The 24,118-nt window shown below is 38.8% G+C and overlaps 1 protein-coding gene across 1 annotated transcript in view; it reads right to left on the reverse strand.

The window, feature by feature from the left end:
* tln2b (talin 2b) overlaps positions 1-24,118 on the reverse strand; it is a 111,163-nt gene that overhangs the window by 76,796 nt on the left and 10,249 nt on the right. The window contains exons 6-11 of the mRNA XM_052119839.1: positions 17,302-17,429; positions 16,996-17,059; positions 16,778-16,882; positions 9,048-9,203; positions 8,131-8,232; positions 5,182-5,258 (exon numbers count right to left, since the gene is read on the reverse strand). Of these exons, the coding sequence (XP_051975799.1) occupies positions 5,182-5,258; positions 8,131-8,232; positions 9,048-9,203; positions 16,778-16,882; positions 16,996-17,059; positions 17,302-17,429 (632 nt within the window). The remainder of the gene's footprint in view (positions 1-5,181; positions 5,259-8,130; positions 8,233-9,047; positions 9,204-16,777; positions 16,883-16,995; positions 17,060-17,301; positions 17,430-24,118) is intronic.

Genomic DNA, 24,118 nt, shown 5'->3' on the forward strand with positions numbered 1-24,118 from the left:
CAAGTCTGGTTCATCCTTGGGAGCAATTATCAAATGCCTTAAATGTACCATGTTCATCTGTACAACAATAGTACGCAAGAATAAACACGATGGGACCACGCAGCCATCATACTGCTCATGAAGGAGATGCATTCTGTCTCCTAGAGATTAATGTAGTTTGGTGTGAAAAGTGCAAATCAAATCACAGAACAACAGCAAATCCTGTGAAGATGCTGGAGGAAACAGGTAGACATCAACATAACTTGAAAGGCTGCTCAGCAAGGAAGAAGCTAATGCTCCAAAACCACCATTAAAAAGCCAGACTAGAGTTACTGGTACTGTACAGACTACAGTACTTGCAAACCAAAGAACACCATCCCAACCATGAAGTATGGGGGTGGCAGCATCATGCTGCATGGGTGTTTTGCTGCAGGAAGGACTGGTGCAGATCACAAAATAGATGGCATCATGAGGCAAGAATATTATGTGGATGTATTGAAGCAACATCTCAAGACATCAGCCAGGAAGTTAAAGCTTGATCGCAAATTGGTCTTCCAAATGGACAATGACCCCAAGCATACCTCCAAAGTTGTGGCAAAATGGCTTAAGGTCAACCAAGTCAAGGTACTGGAGTGGCCATCACAAAGCCCTGACCTCAATCAGATTTGTGGTCAGAACTGAAAAATTGTACGCAACCAAGGAGGCCTACAAACCTGACTCCCATTACATCAGTTATGTCTGGAGGAATGGGCCAAAATTCCTGCAACTTATTGTGAGAAGCTGAGTTTAAATGTATTTGGCTAATGTGTATGTAAACTTCTGAATACAACTGTATGAACAATTTCCGTCAGGATTTAGGCCCAATCACACTATAGAGACTGCACTTATCAGAGTTACAAATGACTTGCTCTCATCATCTGATTGCGGCTGCATTTCTCTTCTAATGCTTTTAGATCTTAGTGCTGCAGTCGAAACCACATATCATGACATTCTCATGAATAGGCTTGAGAATTATGTTGGCATTAGTGAACTTGCATTATCATGGTTCAGGTCCTATTTATCAGACCGCGATCACTTTGTATGTGTAAACAAGGAATTGTCAAATCAATCAAAAGTTAAGAATGGAGTGCCAAAGGGATCAGTTTTAGGGCCTCTGCTTTTCTCCTTATTTATGCTTCCCCTGGGAGATATTATCAGGAATCATGGAATAAGTTTCTACTGTTATGCCGATGATACCAAACTTTATATTTCTTCCAAACACACCAAAATTATAAATTCTACAAACTAGCAGAGTTTATCAATGAAATCAAATATTGGATGGCCAGAAATGTTTTTCTATTCAATTAGACAAAACAGAGGTACTAATTATTAGACCAAAAATCTAAAAAAAAAAAAAAAATATTCAGCTAAAATATTATTTGAATGTCGATGGACGTATGTCGTCTTCTACAGTGAAGAACTGGGAGAAAGAAAAAAAAAAAAAAATCACATTTCCAATGTTTGTAGAACAGCATTCTTCCACCTCAGAAATAATGCGACACATGCTCTGTGTTGCTGATGCCGAAAAAATAATTAATGCGTTCATGACCTCAAGACTAGATTATTGTAATTAATTACTGGGAGGATGTAATGCAATAAGTTTAATAAATAAACTTCAATTGGTTCAAAATGCAGTTGCCAGAATGCTGACTATAACCAAGAAATAAGATCATATTAGCCAAATTTTATCAGTTACATTGGCTACCTGTTACATTTTGTATTAATTTTAAAATACATAAAAAGCTTTGAGTGGTCTAGCTACGCAGTACTTAAATGACCTTCTACCATGCTATACTCCATCACATTCATTACAATCACAAAATTCTGGCTTGTTAATAGTTCCTAGAATATCAAAATTCTCAAAAGGAGGTATATTCTTTTCGGCTCCAAAACTATGGAATAGTCTCCCTAACACTGTTCAGGACACAGACACACTCACTCAGATTAAGTCTAGACTAAAGACTCATCTATTCAGCATACACCTAATTTATCCATCAACTCACAATTAGGCTGCTTTAATTAGGTATGCCAAAAACATTTCTCAGAAGCATTTCTCAAAATATGCAATAAATGGAATGGCATCTGCGCTAATATTTTTCTATTGGTTTCCCCGTCTCAACCTCAGGATTCATATCCAGCTCAAAAGACCACCAATGCTATGTGTCTCTGAGTGATGACGACAAACTACAGCCGGTGTTAGTCAGACATCACTTCAGTCTTTTACTATGGACTTCAGAGGATGAACTGATGCCAACACCAACTGTAAGACATTGGATAATGTCACTGCCTGAACCTTGGATTTAGAATGGACCACACCGAATGGACCTGCCGGTTGAACTGTGATGCACCTCATTAATCTCTGCCTCAATCACCTTGGTCTAATGATGGACAACACTCTTGAAATGGAATACATAGACTATCAATTAACTGCCAACAAAAGTCTTCATCAGCCAACTAACAAAGGACAGTGCATCTATATGAACTTCTGCAGTTAATCCAGGATGGACTTCAAAGACATTAATCATTAATCTTACATTTCATACAAAATATTTGTTTAAACACTGGCCCTTAACATTTAGTTTACAAATTTTAAACCATGACTTGCACTGCACACAAATAGCTAATATTGGCATTAAATTCATGATGTTAGCCAGAGGGGAACTGGCCCGCACAGTGAGTCTGGTTTCTCCCAAAGTTATTTTCTCCATTAACCAATAACAATTGTGACTGAGACTTTATAGATACGCATTCATTTTCTGTTAAAGCTGCTTTAAAAGCATGTGTGTTGTGAAAAGCGCTATACAGTACAAATAGAAATTACGAACTACTATGGAGAAACCATGACTGCACTGTTTCTATAGATCCTTGCTGCTGTCAGGCTCCATATACCCTTATATCTGTGAATAATGGTTGTTGTTGTCTTGCTAATTGCTGACAGCCATTAAAATTTCCTATTCGCACCAGCAAAATGGGCGCTTCAGGCACTATCACTTAATTACAGCTCATTGTAAAAAGCCTCAATTTTTGGATTATAGTGCTAGTAGTAACATGAGTAAATTGGCATGTGGACATACGCAGGCACTGATGCCCAGATTTCTATCTCTGGAGGGGCTTTGAGCAGAGAGAAGTGGGATGCAGTCGCCCATAACAACCGCTTTCCAGGCAGCGCTTGAGAGGATGTGAGCCCATCTGTATATGTGATTCTGACAGAACCAGAGCCCATGCCTGGATAAAAAGCACACTGCTGGAGAGCAAAGAAAAATTTGCATGTGAATTTAATGATGAAATACATGTACGGGTTGTATTTCACCCCAAAATCAAAAGAAAAAATTATTACAAAACTATATTTTGCATAATGAAAATAAAGCTTATGGAAAATGAAGCTTGATTGTTTTACCCTGCCCAAATGCTCATTACTTTAATGCAAAAAAACTTTCTCCTCATTTCAAGTAAAACAGTAATAACACTTTTTAGCTAAGTTTTAAATACATTTGTATTACTGTTCAATGATCTTTTCAGCCATTTGAGATTACAAGATAAGATTTATTTTTTTAACTAATATCCATTTGTGAATTAATCATGATCAATGATTTGTGAACTGGTTCAACACATTTATTGAAAAGAACCAATTGACGATAGCTTGACCAGTGTTGGGTAAGTGACTAAAAAAAGTAATCCACTACAAATCTCATACAAATATTTTTTTTCTCAATTGTAATCACATTACCAATTAATTACTTTTAAGTAACTTCTAAAACACTTTTTAGATTACTAATTACTTTGAGAAACTTTTTTCTTTGCTGCGCAACAAATTCAAAATTTCTATATTTCCTTTTGGTTCATGCATTTGCATTTCTGTGACTGCTGCGACACCCTTCAGCAGTCACAGAAATGCAAACAAATGTACATATCTATAGTTTACATAACATTATAGAAATACTGTAAATGTAACCCAAGTAATGTACATACAAGCAATTACCTTAACTGTAATTCAATAAATGTAATCAAATTACTATAATTTAAAATGTAGTGTTACACTACTTTTTTTAAATTAAAAGGTTTGCTGGTTGGTCCAGCACATCCCACAAATGCTCAATTGGATTGAGATCTGGGGAATTTGGAGGCCAGGGCAACACCTTGTACTCTTCATCATGTTTCCCATTCCCGAAAAACGTGTGCAATGTGTCAGGGCGCATTATCCTGCTGAAAGAGGCCATTGCCATCAGGGAATACCACTGCCATGAAGAGGTGTACCTGGCTGCAACGATGTTTAGGTAGGTGGCGCGTGTCAAAATGACATCCACATGACTTTCCGAACTCAGTGTTTCCCAGCAGAACATTGTCCAGAGCATCACACTCCCTCCACTGGCTTGTTGTCTGGCCATAACAATTTGGCCCTTGTCAATGTCGCTCAGACCTTTACTCCTGCATTCAACATGCTGACTTCGAGAACTGATTGTTCACTTACCATCTAATCTACCCAGACCTTGACATGTGGCCATGTTATGAAATGATCAATGTTATTCGCTTCACCTGTGAGTGGTCATTATCTTTCGGCTCATCTGTGTTACTATGTACCATTAAATAGCATTGGTGTCTTTTATCATGTTTTTGTTTTCACCGTTTTATAAAAGCAACAAGCCATCCGAATCTATGTGTTACAGTGAAAACGTGTACCTTGAAAGCACTGTAAGTCGGAATGAAAGAGTCTAAATATAAATGTAATATAAATTGTTTTAGGATGAAATATGAGCTGGATTCACTCTCTCATGTTCTCATTCTCATTCTCTTTCTCTCTCTCATTCTTCCAAGAACCGGATACCTTAATTGACATTTTGCTGATGAGTTAGCACTTTTTGTGGAAATAATAATCTGGCTCTTTTGCCCTTAGCTCATTCCTTCTCAAGGGTAAAAGAAAAGAAAAAATGCCTCTCTCCGTCTCTGTGATTAATAATGGCAGTGAGCTTTTCCTTGAAAGTCATTAGGCACCTCAGTTTTATCCCACTATCAGTTGAATACAAATGAAACAGTGCTGTGATTCAACAAAAAGGCTTTCTGGGTGTGTAATCACAATGCAATTACAAGTGCGCTATTGTGAGGACTGAGGAGATGGCTGCCTTTCTAAAACAGATCATCATTGGTACAAAACAAAGCTGCACTCACTTTTTCGGGGACACAGATTCCTCCAGCATGGTGGACTCCTCATCGCCATCCAAACCAAACCGATCTTTACTCTGTTTCTGTAAAATAAGGACACAAGACAAAAATATATTCACATAGAGGAGTGACAACCAAGAGCTGAAATATCTACACTACAGAGAAGATATTTTTGGTTGTTGTTTGACAGTTTAACCGAAGTTTAAATGTACGAAAGAGTGAAAATCGGCTTCATTTCAGAATATTCCTCATACAAAGCTTTAGAAGACTTGGATATACATTTGAAGTCAGAAGTGAACTTGCACATTAGCCAAATATATTTAAACTGACATTTAAGCATAGAAAGTATTCCCTGTCTTAGGTCAGGTAGGATCACTACTTTATTTTAAGAATGTAAAATGTCAGGATAATAGAAGAGAGAATGATTTATTTCAGCTTTTATTTATTTTATCATAATCACAGTGGGTCAAAAGTTTACATACACTTTGTTAGTATTTGGTAGCATTGCCTTTAAATTGTTTAACTTGGGTCAAAATTGTTGGGTAGCCTTCCACAAGCTTCTCACAACAAGTTGCTGGAATTTTGGCACATTCCTCCAGACAGAACTGGTGTAACTGAGTCTGGTTTGAAGGCCTCTTTGCTCTCACACTCTTTTTCAGTTCTGCCAAATTTTCTATCAGATTGTGGTCAGGGCTTTGTTATGGCCACTCCAATACCTTGACTTTGTTGTCCTTAAGCAATTTTGCCACAAATTTGGAGGTATGCTTGGGGTCATTTTCCATTTGGAAGACCAATTTGTGACCGAGCTGCAACTTCCTGATGTCTTGCGATGTTACTTCAATATATCCTTCCTCATGATGCCATCTATTTTGTGAAGTGCACCAGTCCTTCCTGCAGCAAAGCACCCCCACAACATGATGCTTCCACCCCATGCTTTATGGTTGGAATGGTGTTCTTTGGCTTGCAAGCCTCACCCTTTTTCATCCAAACATAACAGTGGCCAAACAGTTTAATTTTTGTTTCATCAGACCAGAGGACATTTCTCCCAAAAGTAAGATCTTTCTCCCCATATGCACTTGCAAACTGTACTCTGGCTTTTTTATGGCGGTTCTGGAGCAATGGCTTGTTCCTTGCTGGGCAGCCTTTCAGGTTATGTCTATATGGGACTCGTTTTACTGTGGATATAGATACTTGTCTACCGGTTTCCTCCAGTATCTTCACAAGGTCCTTTACTTTTGTTCTGGGATTGATTTGACATTTTGCACCAAACTATATTCATCTCTAGGAGACAGAATGCATCTCCTTGCGGAGCGTTATGATGGCTGCATGGTCCCATGGTGTTTATACTGGCGTACTATTGTCTGTACAGATGAACGTGATACCTTCATGTGTTTGGAAATTGCTCCCAAGGATGAACCAGACTTGTGGAGGTCCACAATTTGTTTTTCAGATTTGTTTGTTTAATTTCTTTTGATTTTCCCATGATGCCAAGCAAAGAGGCACAGAATTAGAAGGTAGGCCTTAAAATACATCCAGAGGTACAACTCCAATTCAGTACACCTCCTATCAGAAGCTAATTGGCTAATTGTCTTGGCTAGGCCACTCCAGGACCTTAATGTGCTTCTTCTTGAGCCACTCCTTTGTTGCCTTGGCCATGTGTCTTGGGTCATTGTCATGCTGGAATACCCATCCACGACCCATTTTCAATGCCCTGGCTGAGGGAAGGAGGTTCTCACCCAAGATTTGATGGTACATGGCCCCGTTCATCCTCCCTTTGATGCGGTGAAGTTGTCCTGTCTCCTTAGCAGAAACCCCCCAAAGCATAATGTTTCCACCTCCATGTTTGACGGTGGGGATGGTGTTCTTGGGGTCATAGGCAGCATTCCTCCTCCTCCAAACACGGTGAGTTGAGTTGATGCCAAAGAGCTTGGTCAGAGGTCTCATCTGACCACAACACTTTCACCCAGTTCTCCTCTGAATCATTCAGATGTTCATTGGCAAACTTCAGACGGGCCTGTACATGTGCTTTCTTGAGCAGGGGGACCTTGCGGGCTCTGCAGGATTTCAGTCCTTCACGGCGTAGTGCGTGTTTTCTTGGTGACTATGGTCCCAGCTGCCTTGAGATCATTGACAAGATCCTCCCGTGTAGTTCTGTTCTGATTCCTCACCGTTCTCATGATCATTGCAACTCCACGTGGTGAGATCTTGCATGGAGCCCCAGACTGAGGGATATTGACAGTTCTTTTGCGTTTCTTCCATTTGCGAATAATCGCACCAACTGTTGTCACCTTCTCACCAAGGTGCTTGGCGATGGTCTTGTAGCCCATTCCAGCCTTGTGTAGATGTACAATCTTGTTTCTGACATACTTGGACAGCTCTTTGGTCTTGGCCATGGTGGAGAGTTTGGAATCTGATTGATTGGTTGCTTTTGTGAACAGGTGTCTTTTATACAGGTAACAAACTGTGATTAGGTGTGCTCCTAATCTCAGCTCGTTACCTGTATAAAAACAAGGTGAGATTAAGAGCAAGTATGCTCCTAATCTCAGTTTGTTACCTGTATAAAAGACACCTGGGAGCCAGAAATCTCTGATTGAGAAGGGGTCGAATACTTATTTCCCTCATTAAAATGCAATTCAATTTATAACATGCGTTTTTCTGGATTTTTTGTTGTTGTTATTCTGTCTCTCACTGTTCAAATTAACCTACCATTAAAATTATAGACTGATCATTTCTTTGTCAGTGGGCAAACGTACAATATCAGCAGGGGGTCAAATATGAGTGAAAGTATTGGGTGAAATATGATGCAAACATGTTTTTGACTGACTTTTTATGATTCAACTAGATATCATGTCCACAGAAAAAAAATAATCATCCTTTTTTCAAACACGAGGTTGAGATTTTTGGGTGAACTAACCTTTCAATTCATGCATTCAGGAGTGTCTAACAGTGACTTGCCTTCTTAAGGATGATGTCAATGTATCCAGCAATAAGCTGTGAGATCTGCTCCCCTTCTGTGGTCTGGACGGAGTAATAACTCTCCTGGTACTCACCGAAGTCCTACACACACACATACACAAACACAGAAGCACATATCTCAAGGCTGTCTTCTTGTACAGTGTGAATGTGAGTATTGTGTTTTAGCTGACAGGAAGTCAGAGAGCTTTTCTTGCAGCACAAGTGCAGTACATGAGATGCTATAAGTGGCTCTTAATGGTTGAGCAGAACTGTTCATCGCATAACAAGGTTAAAACACTACTGTAAACAAAGACAAGGGCATTTTATCAAGGAAAAATAAAACTCAAAAATTCTTGTTGTTATAGCTATAATTAAATTGTTTTTACAATGACAACACAATATATAAATGGGAGACAGATGTTAAACAGGGTCCAGGGCATAAAAGCTGCCAGATATGTTCAATGTCGGGGCAATAAATTCCCCTTCAGTGAATTGCTCAGATTTTTTGGTCTGATTTGTAGTTTAACATTAGTTATGTTTCATAGTAAATCTTAAAAAAGCACATATTTCCCTTAATTAAACAGTTCATTTCTGACACTAAGACACTAAATGGACATGATGCATTCCAGGCCTATGTCGTGCTATTTTCAAGTCTTCAAAGAGCCGATTAAGTTGGAATCAAGCTTGCTTCTACAGTATAAATCAAAAAAATAATTTATAGTCATAAATCATTATTTCTTAACCAAATTTAAGATGAATGCTCAAATAAATTAAATGACCTATATTACAGTGGAACCTGAAAGTACAGGAAGACTTCAGCCACACTTAAAAATGTAACACATAGGTAGATACAGTGAATGCAGCAGTAAAGGAACCAACCAAATATCCTATAGATTTTAAATGAATAATGGGCGTACCAACGTAAAGCTCTTTGGGGAGGCCGCCCATCTCTTCACTGTGGTGAGTGGCCACTCCTGCACCACTTCTTTGGTCTTCTCATCCACCCGCATCACCGACTCTTTGGTAATGCCCAGTAGACGTGGAACCAGCTTATTTTTGCTTTTCATCTTTTCCTGTTTAAAAATAACTCATGGCATTTGTTTATAGTGTGGTGAGTGCAGAACTATACAATGAGATACTGATTGCTGACTTCATTTCTGTATAAATACACATGTTTGCTAAATTTGTTATTCTCATTAATCATGATGAAAGAAGTGTTGCCATGCACGCATGCAGGTTTATTGTCCTTATTTAAACTCTTATTTCTCTCAACCACGTTCATTGAAGAATAAACGGATGGTTACACGTTAAGCATTTTCTATGCAATATGAAATTAGAATGTAATGAAATAAGAATGTGAAATTATATTTGACCCTAAAACATACGCAACAGGATATGATGTAATGTACCATGTTTTGCTTTGAATAACAATAAATTATTATTAACAATTAATAGAACATTTAAAATGTTAAAATATCTACTCCAGCTTTTTTATTAGCTATTTTTCATATTTCGCTTTTATTCTTTAGTTTGCATTCTTTTAAATGTACATTTAGTTTAATATTCAGCCAAATCCTCCACTAATAAAACGTCTTTTTTTATTATTAAATGAATCTGCAAGTCTTAGTACACCAAATTTGAATCTTGGTATGCAGCAAAAGCTGAAATTCTTTACATATACTTGCAAATACACTTTGCATATGAATAAAACACAAAGTATTGTGACCGCACTTTTAGTGACTGCATAATTTAATACAAAGTTATCTGCGTATGTTTTGCTTTTACTTACAGAATAATAATAATGCATGTACATTTAAGCATAAAGCATGTATTGGTATGTATGCTGCTATACGTCATCTTAAAATTGCATCTTGACATGACATCAGTGAATCATTAAAAATAAATTAGCTTCTGTAACGCAAGACATTGTGAGTAGGCTAATATTAACCCAAAAATCATTCATGGATGCATACACCAAAAAATACAGCAAACAATACACCATCAAGGCATCTTTCACATACTAGGCAGCATAAAAGTAATCCGTAAAACTCCAGTGGGGAAATCCATATCTTCAGAAGTGATATATCGAGAAACAGATCCATTTTTAAGTTAAAGTTTGCTAGAAATTATTCTACTTGCCCAGTAGGGGGCGATATGCATGAAGAATGTAAATCACCCAAAAAATTTTTTGAAAGTGATAGTGCAAATTGACTGAACAGGGAGGAGAATTTATAATAAAAAAGTGCATAAATATTGATCATGTTTCACTTTTAATTGACTATACCACAAGTCCAGTGGGTCAGAAGTTTATATACACCAAGTTACCTGTGCCTTTAAGCAGCTTGGAAAATTCCAGAAAATTATGTCAAGCCTTTAGCCATTCTGATAGGAAGTATATTGAATTGGAGGTGTACCTGTGGATGTATTTTAAGGCCTAACGTCAAACTCAGTGCCCACTGTGTACAATTGTGGTGATTGTTGGCACTGTTTTGGTGGCCAGTGGTTTTAATGTTGTGGTTGATCGGTGTATATACAGCTCTGAAATAAATTAATAGACCACAGCAAGATACATTTTCTGGATTTACTATTTATAGGTATGTGTTGGAGTAATTTAATTGTACATTTTTTATTCTATAAAGTACTGACAATATTTATCTCAAATTCCAAATAAAACAAATTGTAATTTAAAGCATTTATTTGCAAAAAATTACAACTAGTCAAAATAACAAACGTTTTCAGAGCTTGAATAATGCATTATTAATTTTGAAACACCACAATACTAATGTTTTAAATTAGGAAGAGTTCAGAAATCAATATTTGGTGGAATAACCCTGATTTTCCAATCACAGCTTTCATGCATGCTCCTCCATCCACAACTTTGGGAGAAATGTTGTCAGTACTTTATAGATTAAAAAACAAAATTTATTTACTCAAACACATACCTATAAAATAGTAAATCCAGAGAAACTGGTAATTTTATAGTGGTCTTCATTTTTCCAGAGCTGTATATATATATATATATATATATATATATATATATATATATTAATTCAGATAATTAAAATGTATTACATTATTGTGGCAGACCAATAAAGCATTGACAAGACAACACAAAAAGTGGCTGTAAAAGGAAATATTTTTTTATTTCCATAATGATAAGCTTTTATAATAAGCCTACAGTCCACAGCAATCCATTTTGAAATTGAATTTGTCAATCGTCAAATCATTAAGGGCTTTTCTAAGGAAATGTCAATGTACAGATAGGTCAGACGGAAGATTTTATACCATCTCACATTGGTTGCACTGCATCAAACACAGCATTTTAAGCCACTGTGTCAAGTTAAATAGTTTGAAATTCAGAAAAATGCAAGAATGCGTTCTCATCTTGTGCTGTCACTAGTGTTCTAGCAAGCCTGAATGTGGTTTGTTGTCTGTACAGCTGCGTGTTGCCTATACAGCTGGAGTTTTGCTTACTGCCCCCTGATGAAAACAGCAGGTACTTTAAGCTTGAATTGTGCAGATGGTAGGAATATTCCTTATTATGGTCAGGAGACAAGATTTATTGTGACAAATTATTTATTAGATAATTCATAGCACTGAATTAACAAGTTAAATCAACAGCCCTCGAAAAAAGCAGTATCAGGATTCTTCAAAATCTCTCCTTGTGTTTTCCACAGATTGAAAGAAAGGCATACAGGCAGGGGCCTAGAATCCAGGGGGATAGGATGAGGTAACCCCCAAATAATCAAAACAAGCAAGCACAACCCCCCAATATTTAAACCGTAATCAATGGAAAAATATACATGCTTAAAACGCTTTAAATTAGTTACTCTAGCTTCTTATTGTTAGTAACTGCTAGTGTAGCTAAATACTTTTTTAAAAGAGTAGTTTCCACGCAGCTTCCCCAACACTGATATTCAAATTGTGCTTCACACAATGGATCAGACATCATTCTGTCTGGTTCATCAGGGTTACACAGGTGCACATGTGCAACGCTAACTGAGCAAATCAGGCAGTGCAGCTGGCACATGGGCAGCAGTCTCCAACACTTTATGCCACTCTGAAATGGCCTGGTGCTTTTGCCATTTCCCCTCGGCTCAAACTCACACACACTTGACTCGGAACAAATGCCTGCAGATGGCATCCTGCCAGAGGGTTCGGGCCACCACACAAATACATAAAACACTAAACGTTGTAAAATGACCTTTCTCCCCGTACAATCCTCTGCTATTGTTTTCAACTGAGGGTCTTAAATAAAAGTTTCTGATAAGAGCACGTTATAAATGGCTTACCTCACTGCAAGCCCTGCTCATACTGTTCACGGTTCTTATGTACGAATGACGTCCCTTTCAAATGTGATATTAATTCACTTTTTAAAAAGAGGTTCATTGTATTATTGTCCGCGTCAGTCACGTATGGTTGTATTGTTTGCAGTTGAAGCAGTGCTGTCTATTGTGAAGTGCTTTAATTTAAAACTCGGCACTTAGCAACATACTGCTAATGACCTGAAACTGATCGGACGGGACTAAGTTTTTAAATTTTATTATGATTGTTTGGAATAACATGCACTGATGAATTATACATAATAAGGCCAGGAATGTACATTAAGAAAGTACAGTAAATAGTGTCCATTTTAATTTAATTTAGATTTTTATGTATTAAAAATGGTATTCATGATGATTTATAATACATATGGTTCTTATATTATTATGTTTATTATATTTAGGGCTGTCAATGGACATTTAGGGCTATTTAACACACAATTCAGTGCAATTACTTGTATACAAAATAATGCGTTTAAAAAAATAAAGCAATTAATTATGTCCCTGGACTGTAATAAGTTAAATTCCTACCACTGGAGCAATTTATGCTTGAAGTAACACCTGTTTTCAGCAGGGGGCATTATGCAAAACTCTAGCTGTATAGGCAATGAACAGCTTATACAGTGAACAAACCGCATTCAGGGTTGCTTAATGGTGCCTTCAAGCGCTATCAGAATTATTGTAAATGCAAGTTTTCCACTTTCCCCTTAAGTCATAATTAAGACTAGGAAACTCAGAGATAATTTTGATACTCTTACTTTCCGAGATGGGAGGAGTAGTAAACTTTCAACATTGCGGAGGAGAATCTGTAGCGAATGACAGGTTTTAATCATTCATTCATCTAAATGCAGCTAATTGTTAACACTTGCCATTTTGGTCATATGCTGTACATTTTGACCAAAATTCCATTATTGTCCTTAAGAAATATGTATGAATAAACCTGGCAATATCCACGTTTCCTGTTCATTCCGACAACAAAGCACTTGAACGCAATGCACTCGTGATTACCAGTGCAGAAGTGGGATAATTCCGATAGCACATGAAGGCAGCATAATACTAGCGAAAGCACAAGATGAGAACGTGTTAAAGCATTTAAACAAAGATAGACGGAGCGTGATTCTGAATGCAGGGATCTCAAGACATGTTTTTCTCATTTCAAACTACCTTTAACTTGACACAGCAACCTAAAAACACTACGTTTATGACAGGACACAAAGTGAGATGGTCTAAAAGTGCTCGTCTGTCACATGTGTACATTTACGCGCAAGCCTATTTAGAAAGCTCTTATATAAATCTATCTCTGACAGTTTGATCAATTCAGTTGCAAAATGTCTTCCTTTGGACTGTAGGCCAATAATAGGCTTATGTTCAAATAATTTGGAAATAAACAATATTTACATTTACATTTATGCATTTGGCAGATGCTTTTATCCAAAGCGACTTACATTGCACATATTATAGAGACAATCCCCCCGGAGCAACCTGGAGTTAAGTGCCTTACTCAAGGACACAATGGTGGTGTCCGTGGGGTTCGAACCAACGACCTTCTGATTAACAGTTATGTGCTAGACAAACAAGTCCGATCCATGGAGGCCCCAGCTCGCAACTTACAGGACTTAAAGGGTCTGCCGTTAACGTCTTGGTGCCAGATACCACAGGACACCTTCAGAGGTCTTGTGGAGTCCATGCCTCGACAGGCCAGAACTGTTTTGGCGGTACGAGGGGGACCTACATGATATTAGGCAGGTGGTTTTAATGTTGTGGCTAATCAGTATATATATATATATATATAAATATTTTTTTTTTTACCTATAACTATGTATAAATATTTAATCGTATATATAATTATTGCTATTTGAGGAGCTTAAGGCCCAAAATATATTATATTATACACCACATGAAAATGTAATATAACATGATATAACAACATTTGGTGAAAGCATGAACAGTGGTTACAATTATTCACAAGTACTTACAACTAATTATAAGGTGTATTATATGGCATTATTAATACCATTATAATTCTTTATAACTACAAAAACAATTTACAGATGAGTTTGACAATCCTGCTATCCACTGCGGTTCTTTCTATTGGCCATCTGTAAACTATATGCCTTGTGTAATAAAAGCAGTTATGAATTTTCTCACACCGTAGGTTAGATTTTTAGTTGACTGTCAAAATGGCTGTCTCTTAAACCTACAAAGCACTATACTTTCATGTCCATGTCAGACCAGGAGGGAAGCAGGAAGGCAAGCGCATGACGTTTAATCTCACAGATCAGAAACTCGCAAAAAAAATTCAGAGACATTTGTTGCTGAGGGGCGAGAAGCACACCGACAGGTGCAATATGATTCTGAGAGACAGATTTTACTGCCTTTGCCTCCACACATACACAAACACACACATAGACAATAGGGTTGGAAACTGAGAAATGGTTCTTATTCAGAATGGCTCCATTTAACAAAAATAATACTGGAACTGAATGATTTATGACATTCGCTTCTGTTAAAAGTTCTTGAATATCTAAATTATTCCACCAGTGTGTACAGTACACCATATTAAAATTCTCTGACAGGGTTGTTGCTACAGAATTTACAGCGCCATAGCGCGAGAGAAATTCATGTCATCAGCTGCCTTTCCACTATCGGGCCAAATGTGTTTGTGCGTGCCAAGGCCAGCTGCGTTCCCACTATCCCTTCCGGGGCTTAATTGTGCCTCCTTTGGGCTTTCTTGGGGCCAATGGCCGTTGGCCCGTTGATTAACCTTGGGCCAAACAATGTCAATGTCAAAGGCGTTGGGAGTTTGCCAAACTTGTAAGGATATGTTTCCAGCGTACAACGGTACAGGTTCAGGAAAAACATTATTAAAAAAAATAAGGGCACAGTACTAATCCGCTAAAATGCACAATGGACAAAGTAATGACTTTCCATGGTTAGTTGAACTTTCATAGATGGTGTTCTGGGACATCGTCCCACTTCCCACCATTCAGGACAAAATGGCAGTTACAGACGGTAAGTTGTTATCGCTAATTTATCTTGTTGGCAAATGTTTACATTCTATATAAAAATGTTATATTCTAGATAACTAGACAGTAGGGCTGCACGATTTGGGGAAAATGTCATATTGCGATTATTGAGGCTAATATATATATATATATATATATATATATATATATATATATATATATATATATATATATATATATATATATATATATATATATATATATATATATATATATATATATATATATATATATACACACACATATACACACACACATATACACATACATACACACACACACACACACACACACACACACACACACATTTTATTGTTGTTGTCATTTTAGTGTTATTTTTCAAATAAGATTGATCTTATGATGATCTCATCAATGATGCTACACGTTGGAAGCTGCAGACAGGGGGGGTGAGAGACGAGCGTCTCCTTGTTAGTGCGCGCATCACCCGGCAGAACTTTTAAATCTCTCCCGGTCTCGACTCCCGCTCAGATTGTGTTTCTTCCGCAACTGGTGTAAGCAGCTCGGACCGCACCAAGAATGATAGTTTTGGAGTTTGTGTTTATTTACATGGCACGCTCCCGTATAATATGAACTTTAAGGATGAAATAAAGTTATATTGGCAAGCTATGATCTGTTATTTTTTTCTGGCCACCAGTTCGGTGCCGGTCTGCTCGGCGTCCATCTGCACACCGGAAATTCACATGACATGACCACACGTGCCACTCCCTAAACTGAGACTGACTGGTCATCTTTTTATTAGAGGTGTAGAAAATGGGTAAACAGCTCTCATAGAGAATGGGCTGTCACGTCCACACATGCATTTATTTATGTAATATAAATCGCAGCATTTTGCTGTCATATAATCGCACAGGTTTACATCGCATTTGCGATATGATTAATCGTGCAGCACTACTAGACAGCATGATTCTGCAGTTTGACGTGGGAACTAGGGCGGCATATTAAGGGCAGATTTAAGGCAATGCCTATGGGCTTTTGGCCAAATGGTGGGAACACAGATCGCTTTTGGTCTTGTGGCTCGATGTCCGAGGCTATTGGCCCCCACTGGCCAGTTGCTCTAGCTTGCACTGGCCCGGTAGTGGAAAAACAGTTTGTAAGGCGATACCCTATAAAAACAGAGATGTTAAGGTGTTAAAATCTGTGGTCCAATGTTTTTACTTCTTTTCTGTACTTACATGTGTTGTCTGTCACACACACAAAGCTCTTCTAAAAAAAATAACATCGTTGATGTCTCTTCATCTCACAAAAACTCTGTATGATACAGTACACACAGTAACTTACCTTGACCAGGAAAAACGACACCCCGTATGTGCGTAGGGACCTGGCAAGCTTCACATATTTCACCTTTGCCTCAATTTCAGTCATCTCGCCACAGCTTTTGTGGTCCTGTTGGGAGGTTTAGATTCATTTAGATCATTGTTGGTGCTATATGTTTTTTTAAATCAGATTCCTTCACTAGTATCGTGACTTAGTTTAAGATCAGTCAGAGGTCTACATACCTGAAAAAGTCTCTTCTCCGCCCCCCTCTGTTTGATGTATTCTTTCGGTAGGAACTCCTTCAGGCTGCAAACACATTTCACATATTTATGCTAAAGATACACAAACATTTTCCCCTCACAACAGAACAAAACACGTTAGGTCATCCTGGCTGGAATTACATCTACATATCCAGCGTATGCCCAGATCAACCCTTAAGGTTTCTCACACATATTTACAAATGAAACTGTAATCAGATAACAAAAGGTACATGTGGGTATATGAATGGTCTGCATATGATACCACAACTACAAGGCATGTGGTCTTACTCTAAAAATCCTGGCTTGTGTTTGTGCTCCACGTGGGGACCGAATTGGATTTGTGCCTGAATTCCAGCGAACTCGCAAGCCTTATCAAAGGACACCGGGTGAGAGCCATTCAGAATGTCGTCCCTGGACTGAAAAAGAGACGGGAAACAAGAGCTTAAGTTACAGAATGCGAAAAGAGCACAACAACTAGATTTTCACCTTGTCTGAATAAAATGTGGGTGGGCTTGCCTATGCAAAACTGTATTTGCTAGCCTATTGATTGTGTGTTCTGAATGGTTTCTAGGGTGTTTTTAGGGTGTACTAGGTGGTAGCTGGGGTGTTAAGGGTGGTTGCTATGGTGTTTAAACAGTGTCAGACAAGTTACACAACACTATGACATTGCCAGGTGGTTGCTAGGGCATTGCTAAGCAGTTGCTGGGGTGTTCATTGTGATCAATTACTCGACCGTTGTTAGGATGTTCTGGGTGATCGCTAAGGTGTTCTGGGTTGTTGCTATGGTGATACTAGGGTGATCAAATGGTGCAGGATGAGTTACGTGACAAAAAATTGGATAAAAAACATTGATAAGGTGTTTTGAGTGGTTTCTAGGCCGTTGTTAGGGTGTTCTGGGTGGTCGCTATGGCATAGTTTAGGGGTTACTAGGATGCTCTTAGTGGCTACTAGGGTGTTGTTTGGACATTCTGGATGGTAGCTAGGGTATTGCTAAGTGGCTGCTGGGGTGTTCTGGGTGGTCACTTGGACATTGCTAGGCGGTTGCTAGGATGCTCTGGACAATCATTAAGGTGATTCTAGGTGGTTGCTAGGGGATTAGTAAGTGGTTGCTGGGGTTTTCTGAGTGATCACTTGGGTGTTACTTGAAGGATGTTAGGATATTATGGGTTCTGGGTGGTTGCTATGGTATTGCTAGGGTGATCAAATGGTGCGGGACAAGTTACACACCAAAGTATTGGATGAAAACCATTGATATTCAGTTCGGAGTGGTTTCTAGGGTGTTGTTAGGGCATTCTGGGTGGTCAATTGGGCATTGCTAGGCAGCTCTTTGGATGTTCTTTTTGATCACTTGGATGTTGCTAGTTGGTATCTGGGGTGTTCTGGGTGGTAGCCTGTACATTGCTAAGCAGTTGCTCAGTGTTGTGGGTGTCCACTGGGGTGTATCTAGGTTTTTCTGGGTAGTCCCAAGGGCAATGCAAGGTGGTTGCTGAATGTTTGCTAAAGTGTTGGTTCAAAACCTTTGATAAGGTGTTCCGAGTGGTTTCTAGGGCATTGTTGGGGTTTTCTGAGTGGTCGCTAGTGCATTGCTAAGTGGTTTCTAGGGTATTCTGGGTGGCCATTAGGGCATTACTAGCCAGACTCTACGGTGTTCTAGGGGTTCGCTAGGGTATATATATATAGGTGCTTACTGGGATTTTCTGGGTGATTGCTAAGTGGTTGATGAGGTGCTCTGGTTAACCACTATGGTGTTGCTAGGTTTATCAGGATGGTCACTAAGGCATTACTAGGTGGTTGCTATGGTGGCCTCGGTGGTTGCCATGGTGTAGCTAAGGTGGTAAATGGTGCAGGATGTTGAAACCATTGAGTGGTTTCCTAGGCCATCGCTTGGGTGTTCTGGGTGGCTGTAAGCGCATTGCTAAGCGGCTTATAGGATGTTCTGGGTGGTCACTAGGGTATTGCTAGGATGTTCAGGGTGATCACTAGGTTTGTTGCTAGATGGTACCAAGGGTGTTCTGGGTGGTATCCTGACATTTCTAAGAAGTTGCTGGGTTGTTCTGGATGTCCACTGGGATGTTGCTATGTTTTCTGGGTATCTGCAAGGGTATTTGCTAGGTGGTTTCAAGAGTGTTCAGGATTGTTGCTACGTTGTTACTAAGGTGCTCAAATGTTTCATGACGAGTTAGGCTCTAAAGTTTTGAAAACCACTAATACAGTGTTCTGAGTGATTTCTAGGACATTGTAAGGGTGTTTCTGGGTGGTTGCTATTGCATGGCTAAGTGGTTATTAGGGTAATCTGGGCATTACTAGCTGACTTCTAAGGTGTTTTGGGGGGTTGCTATGGCATTGCTCAAATGATCAAACGGTGTGGGACGAGTTACATAACAATGAATTGGAGGGAAAAAGCATGAGCAATAACAATAGTGGTTCTTGCAAAATGCAGAAACAATTGAAGGGCTTTAATTAACTTTAGGGCTGTAAATCATAAATAGATTGAGAGAATTTCCATGTACAGAGACATCAAAATATTATGCAAAGTTCCACAGTAGAGCGTCGCAAGTTAATGAACAATTGTAAACAGCTCAATCATATATGACAGTCAGTAGCTGAGAAATTCAGAAATATCTGTATGTGTTTGTGTGTGAATCACTGGCAAACACTTTTTTATTTTCATATTACTAGCACCTTGAGTGGAACACAATCAAAAAAATGGCCCTAAAAGAAAACTAAAACAATACAGCATAGTGTGCAGTATGCAATAGGCAATTAACTCTGCATCAGAAAAGTCCCTGATACTGTTAAGATGGTTCAAAAACACCATACAGTGACAATGAGTGTGGTCTAATGTTACAGATGGCTTGTGGCTTCTATGAAATCAACAACCTACAACAAAAAGCTGATAGCCCATCTGTTTGAGCATCTTCTGATAAAAACTTGACTACAGCAGAGTTTAAAAGCAGAGAGGTGTGGATAGTCTAATCTAGGGTTTAAAGTCAACCATCTTGACTGTGTAACTAGAGACACCATCTCAAGTTAAAACTTTTTTTAATTCTGTCACTGAGCCACTGCATGGGTTTCCAAGTGAATATCTTAAATATAGTGCTGGCTATTTGCAGGGTGAAGTCTTTCAAATATAATATTATCAGAATGAGGTAATTCAAATCAAACAGCAAAAATGCACACACACACACACACACTTGTTTATACTTGTTTTTTAGCGGGTGATGAGTTCATGGAAGTTTTACATCATAATGAATAAGTTTGTGTGTGAGGGCCCCACCCTCAGGAAATCAACCAGTCATCTCACAACGCTCCCAGATGACGTCACGTGGTAACAGCAGCAGAAACAGTCAGTGTGGGTTTATGAGAACACATCGTGACAAACCCAGATATCACTCCATCATGCCCCCAGTGTCTCTTGCTCTCTCTTTCTCAGTGTTGTGGAGAAATCCCCTTCAGCTTGCCAAAGAATCCTACTCACATGCATGTGTCTTTCTGTTTCTCAAAGTATGTGGGTGTGTGGCACCATGTCAAAGAATTTCATGTGGGGGGGTTACTAGAGAGGAAGAGAGACAGAGGGAGAGAGAGCAAAGGGAGGGATGTATGTGCATGTGTTGTATGCTGACTCATTTGCAACAATTGAGCCAGAATGGACCATGTTTTTGGAAATACACAATGGTAAAACCAAGTTTTTTTTTTAGATGTTCAATGGTGTTCCAATGTTTCTTGAGGATGAAAGCCTGGTAATTCCATATTTTTGGACATCTACTATAGTAATACAGACTCTTTTGTAGGTAACCATGTTCTTTGTAATTCGTGCCATAATAATTTGTGCAGTTTTTTGGACATGTACCATGTTAATATCATGATTTCAGACATGGTACTTTAGTATTACCAAGGTTTATAGTTCGTACCATAGTAATATCATGTTTCTTGGACATTTGTGATGGCAATACCATGTTTTTCAGACACAGTACCATGTTAATACCATGTTTTTTTATATGTATTATTGCATTAAAATCTTTTTTGAAGATGGTACCACAGTAATACCATACAGTGCATCGGGAAAGTATTCACAGCGCTTCACTTTTTCCACATTTTGTTATGTTACAGCCTTATTCCAAAATGGATTAAATTGATTCTTTTCCTCAATTCTACAAACAATACCCCATAATGACAACTTGAAAGAAGTTTGTTTGAAATCTTTGCAAATGTATAAAAACAATAAAAATCACATGTACATAAGTATTCACAGCCTTTGCCATGACACTCAAAATTGAGCTCAGGTGCATCCTGTTTCCACTGATCATCCTTGAGATGTTTCTACAACTTGATTGGAGTCCACCTGTGGTAAATTCAGTGGATTGGAAATGATTTGGAAAGGCACACACCTCTCTATACAAGGTCCCACAGTTAACAGTGCATGTCAGAGCACAAACCAAGCCATGAAGTCCAAGGAATTGTCTGTAGACCTCCGTGACAGGATTGTATCGAGGCACAGATCTGGGGCATAACATTTCTGCAGCATTGAAGGTCCCAATGAGCACAGTGGCCTCCATCATCCGTAAACGAAAGAACTTTGGAACCACCAGGTCTCTTCCTAGAGCTGGCCACCCAGCCAAACTGAGCGATCGGGGGAGAAGGGCGTTAGTCAGGGAGGTGGCCAAGAACCCGATGGTCACTCTGACAGAGCTCCAGCATTTCTCTGTGGAGAGAGGAGAAACTTCAAGAAGAACAACCATCTCTGCAACACTCCACCAATCAGGCCTTTAAAGCCACTCCTCAGTAAAAGGCACATGACAGCCCACCTGGAGTTTGCCAAAAGGCACCTGAAGGACTCTCAGACCATTAGAAACAAAATTCTCTGGTCTGATGAAACAAAGATTAAACTCTTTGACCTGAATGGCAAGCGTCATGTCTGGAGGAAACCAGGCACCACTCATCACCTGGCCAATACCATCCCTACAGTGAAGCATGGTGGTGGCAGCATCATGCTGTGGGGATATTTTTCAGAGGCAGGAACTGGGAGACTAGTCAGGATCAAGGGAAAGTTGAATGCAGCAATGTACAGAGACATCCTTGATGAAAACCTGCTCCAAAGCGCTCTAGACTGGGGCGAAGGTTCATCTTCCAACAGGACAATGACCCTAAGCACAAAGCCAAGATAACAAAGGAGTGGCTACAGAACAACTCTGTAAATGGCCCATCCAGAGCCCAGACTTGAACCTGATTGAACATCTCTGGAGAGGTCTGAAAATGGCTGTGCACTGATGCTCCCCATCCAACCTGATGGAGCTTGAGAGGTCCTCCAAAGAAGAATGGGAGAAACTGCCCAAAAATAGGTGTGCCAAGCTCGTAGCATCTTACACAAAAAGACTTGAGGCTGTAATTGGTTCCAAAGGTGCTTCAACAAAGTATTGAGCAAAGGCTGTGAATACTTATGTACATGGGTTTTTTATTTTTAATACATTTGCAAAGATTTCAAACAAACTTCTTTCACGTTGTCATTATGGGGTATTGTTTGTAGAATTTTGAGGAAAATGATGAATTTAATCCATTTTGGAATAAGGCTGTAACAAAACAAAATGTGGAAAAAGTGAAGAGCTGTGAATAATGTCCGGATGCACTGTATGTTTTGGACATTGTGCTACGGTAAAACCAAGTTTTTGGTATGGACCATGGCATTACCATGTTTCTTGAAGATGTCCCCATGGTATTACCATGATTTTTAGGAAATGTACCATGTTAATGCATGATAAATGTCCATGTCTTTAATACATGAATGACTAAGGAGAGCAGTAACCTGGATGCTCAAACTTAAAGACATCCTAAGAGCTAGAACCAAAGATGCTACAACTACTTTTGTTACCAATAATGACACCTACCACAAATCTTCAAGGAAGGATCTCTCAGTCAAAAAAACTAGAAAGAGCAGAACAAGTGATAATTCAATACATACAACATCTAAATTTTAAAGATGAAATAAAAACCCTTCAAAAGGTTCAGAGGATAACACTGAACAGACCACTCTCACGCTTAGACCCATTTACAGATAATGGACTAATGTGAGTTTGCAGTCGATCCTTCCTAAGAATTCACATATATCCAGATTAATCATGAAACAAATCCATGAACAAATAGGACACTCCGGAAGAAATTACATGCTATCCAGACTCCGAGAAAGTTATTGGTTACATAGTGCAAACTCATTGGCACGTAATGCTCTTTGAGATTGCATTCTTTGCATGCGACTTAAAAGGAAACCAGGTGATCAAAAAAATGGCAGACCTTCCCCTAGACCACATTACACCTGACTTGCCACCATTTACTCATGTGGGTATTAATTTCTTTGGGTCTTTGGAAATAAAACGAGGCCATAACATAGTGAAAAGATACGGTGTAATCTATATTTACTTGGTAAGTCACGCTATTCATCTAGAGATTGCAAACTCTCTAGATACTGATTCTTGAATAAATGTATTACATAGATTTATCTGCAGACAAATACTATACGTACAGATCAAGGCACTAACTCCATCAGCACTCAGGAGGAGTTTAAAGAAAATCTCTAAATATTAGATCATGACAAGTTCCACAATACCTTGGCTAAAAGGGACGTAACATGGATATTCAATCCACCATTTGGACCCACCAAGGAGGTGTATGGGAAAGGCTCTTTGGATACATGAAAAGAATCCTCCAATCTCTCCCGAAGGAACCCAAGATGAGGACGGGCCATTAACAATCTTCTGCGAAGTTGAAGCAATAACGAATGATAGACCTCTATCAACGGTATCAAATGAGCTTCATGATTTAGAACCACTAACACCCAACCACCTCTTAAACACGAAAGGACAACCAATTTTGGCTCCTGGGCTTTTCTTTTTTTTTAAATGACACATATGCTCGACGAAGATGGAGACAAGTCCAATTTATTGCAGACTTGTTTTGGAAAAGATGGATTAAAGAGTACTTGCCTTTAATGCAAGAAAGAAGAAAATGGACCTCCAGCAGAACAAATTTCTAGTCTGACAATCTTGTGTACATAATTAATGAAACTGCCCCTAGAAACTCTTGGTTTTTAGGATGCATCAAGACATATCCAGAC

Source organism: Xyrauchen texanus, chromosome 46, assembly GCF_025860055.1.
Source record: "Xyrauchen texanus isolate HMW12.3.18 chromosome 46, RBS_HiC_50CHRs, whole genome shotgun sequence".
Lineage (NCBI taxonomy): Eukaryota > Metazoa > Chordata > Actinopteri > Cypriniformes > Catostomidae > Xyrauchen > Xyrauchen texanus.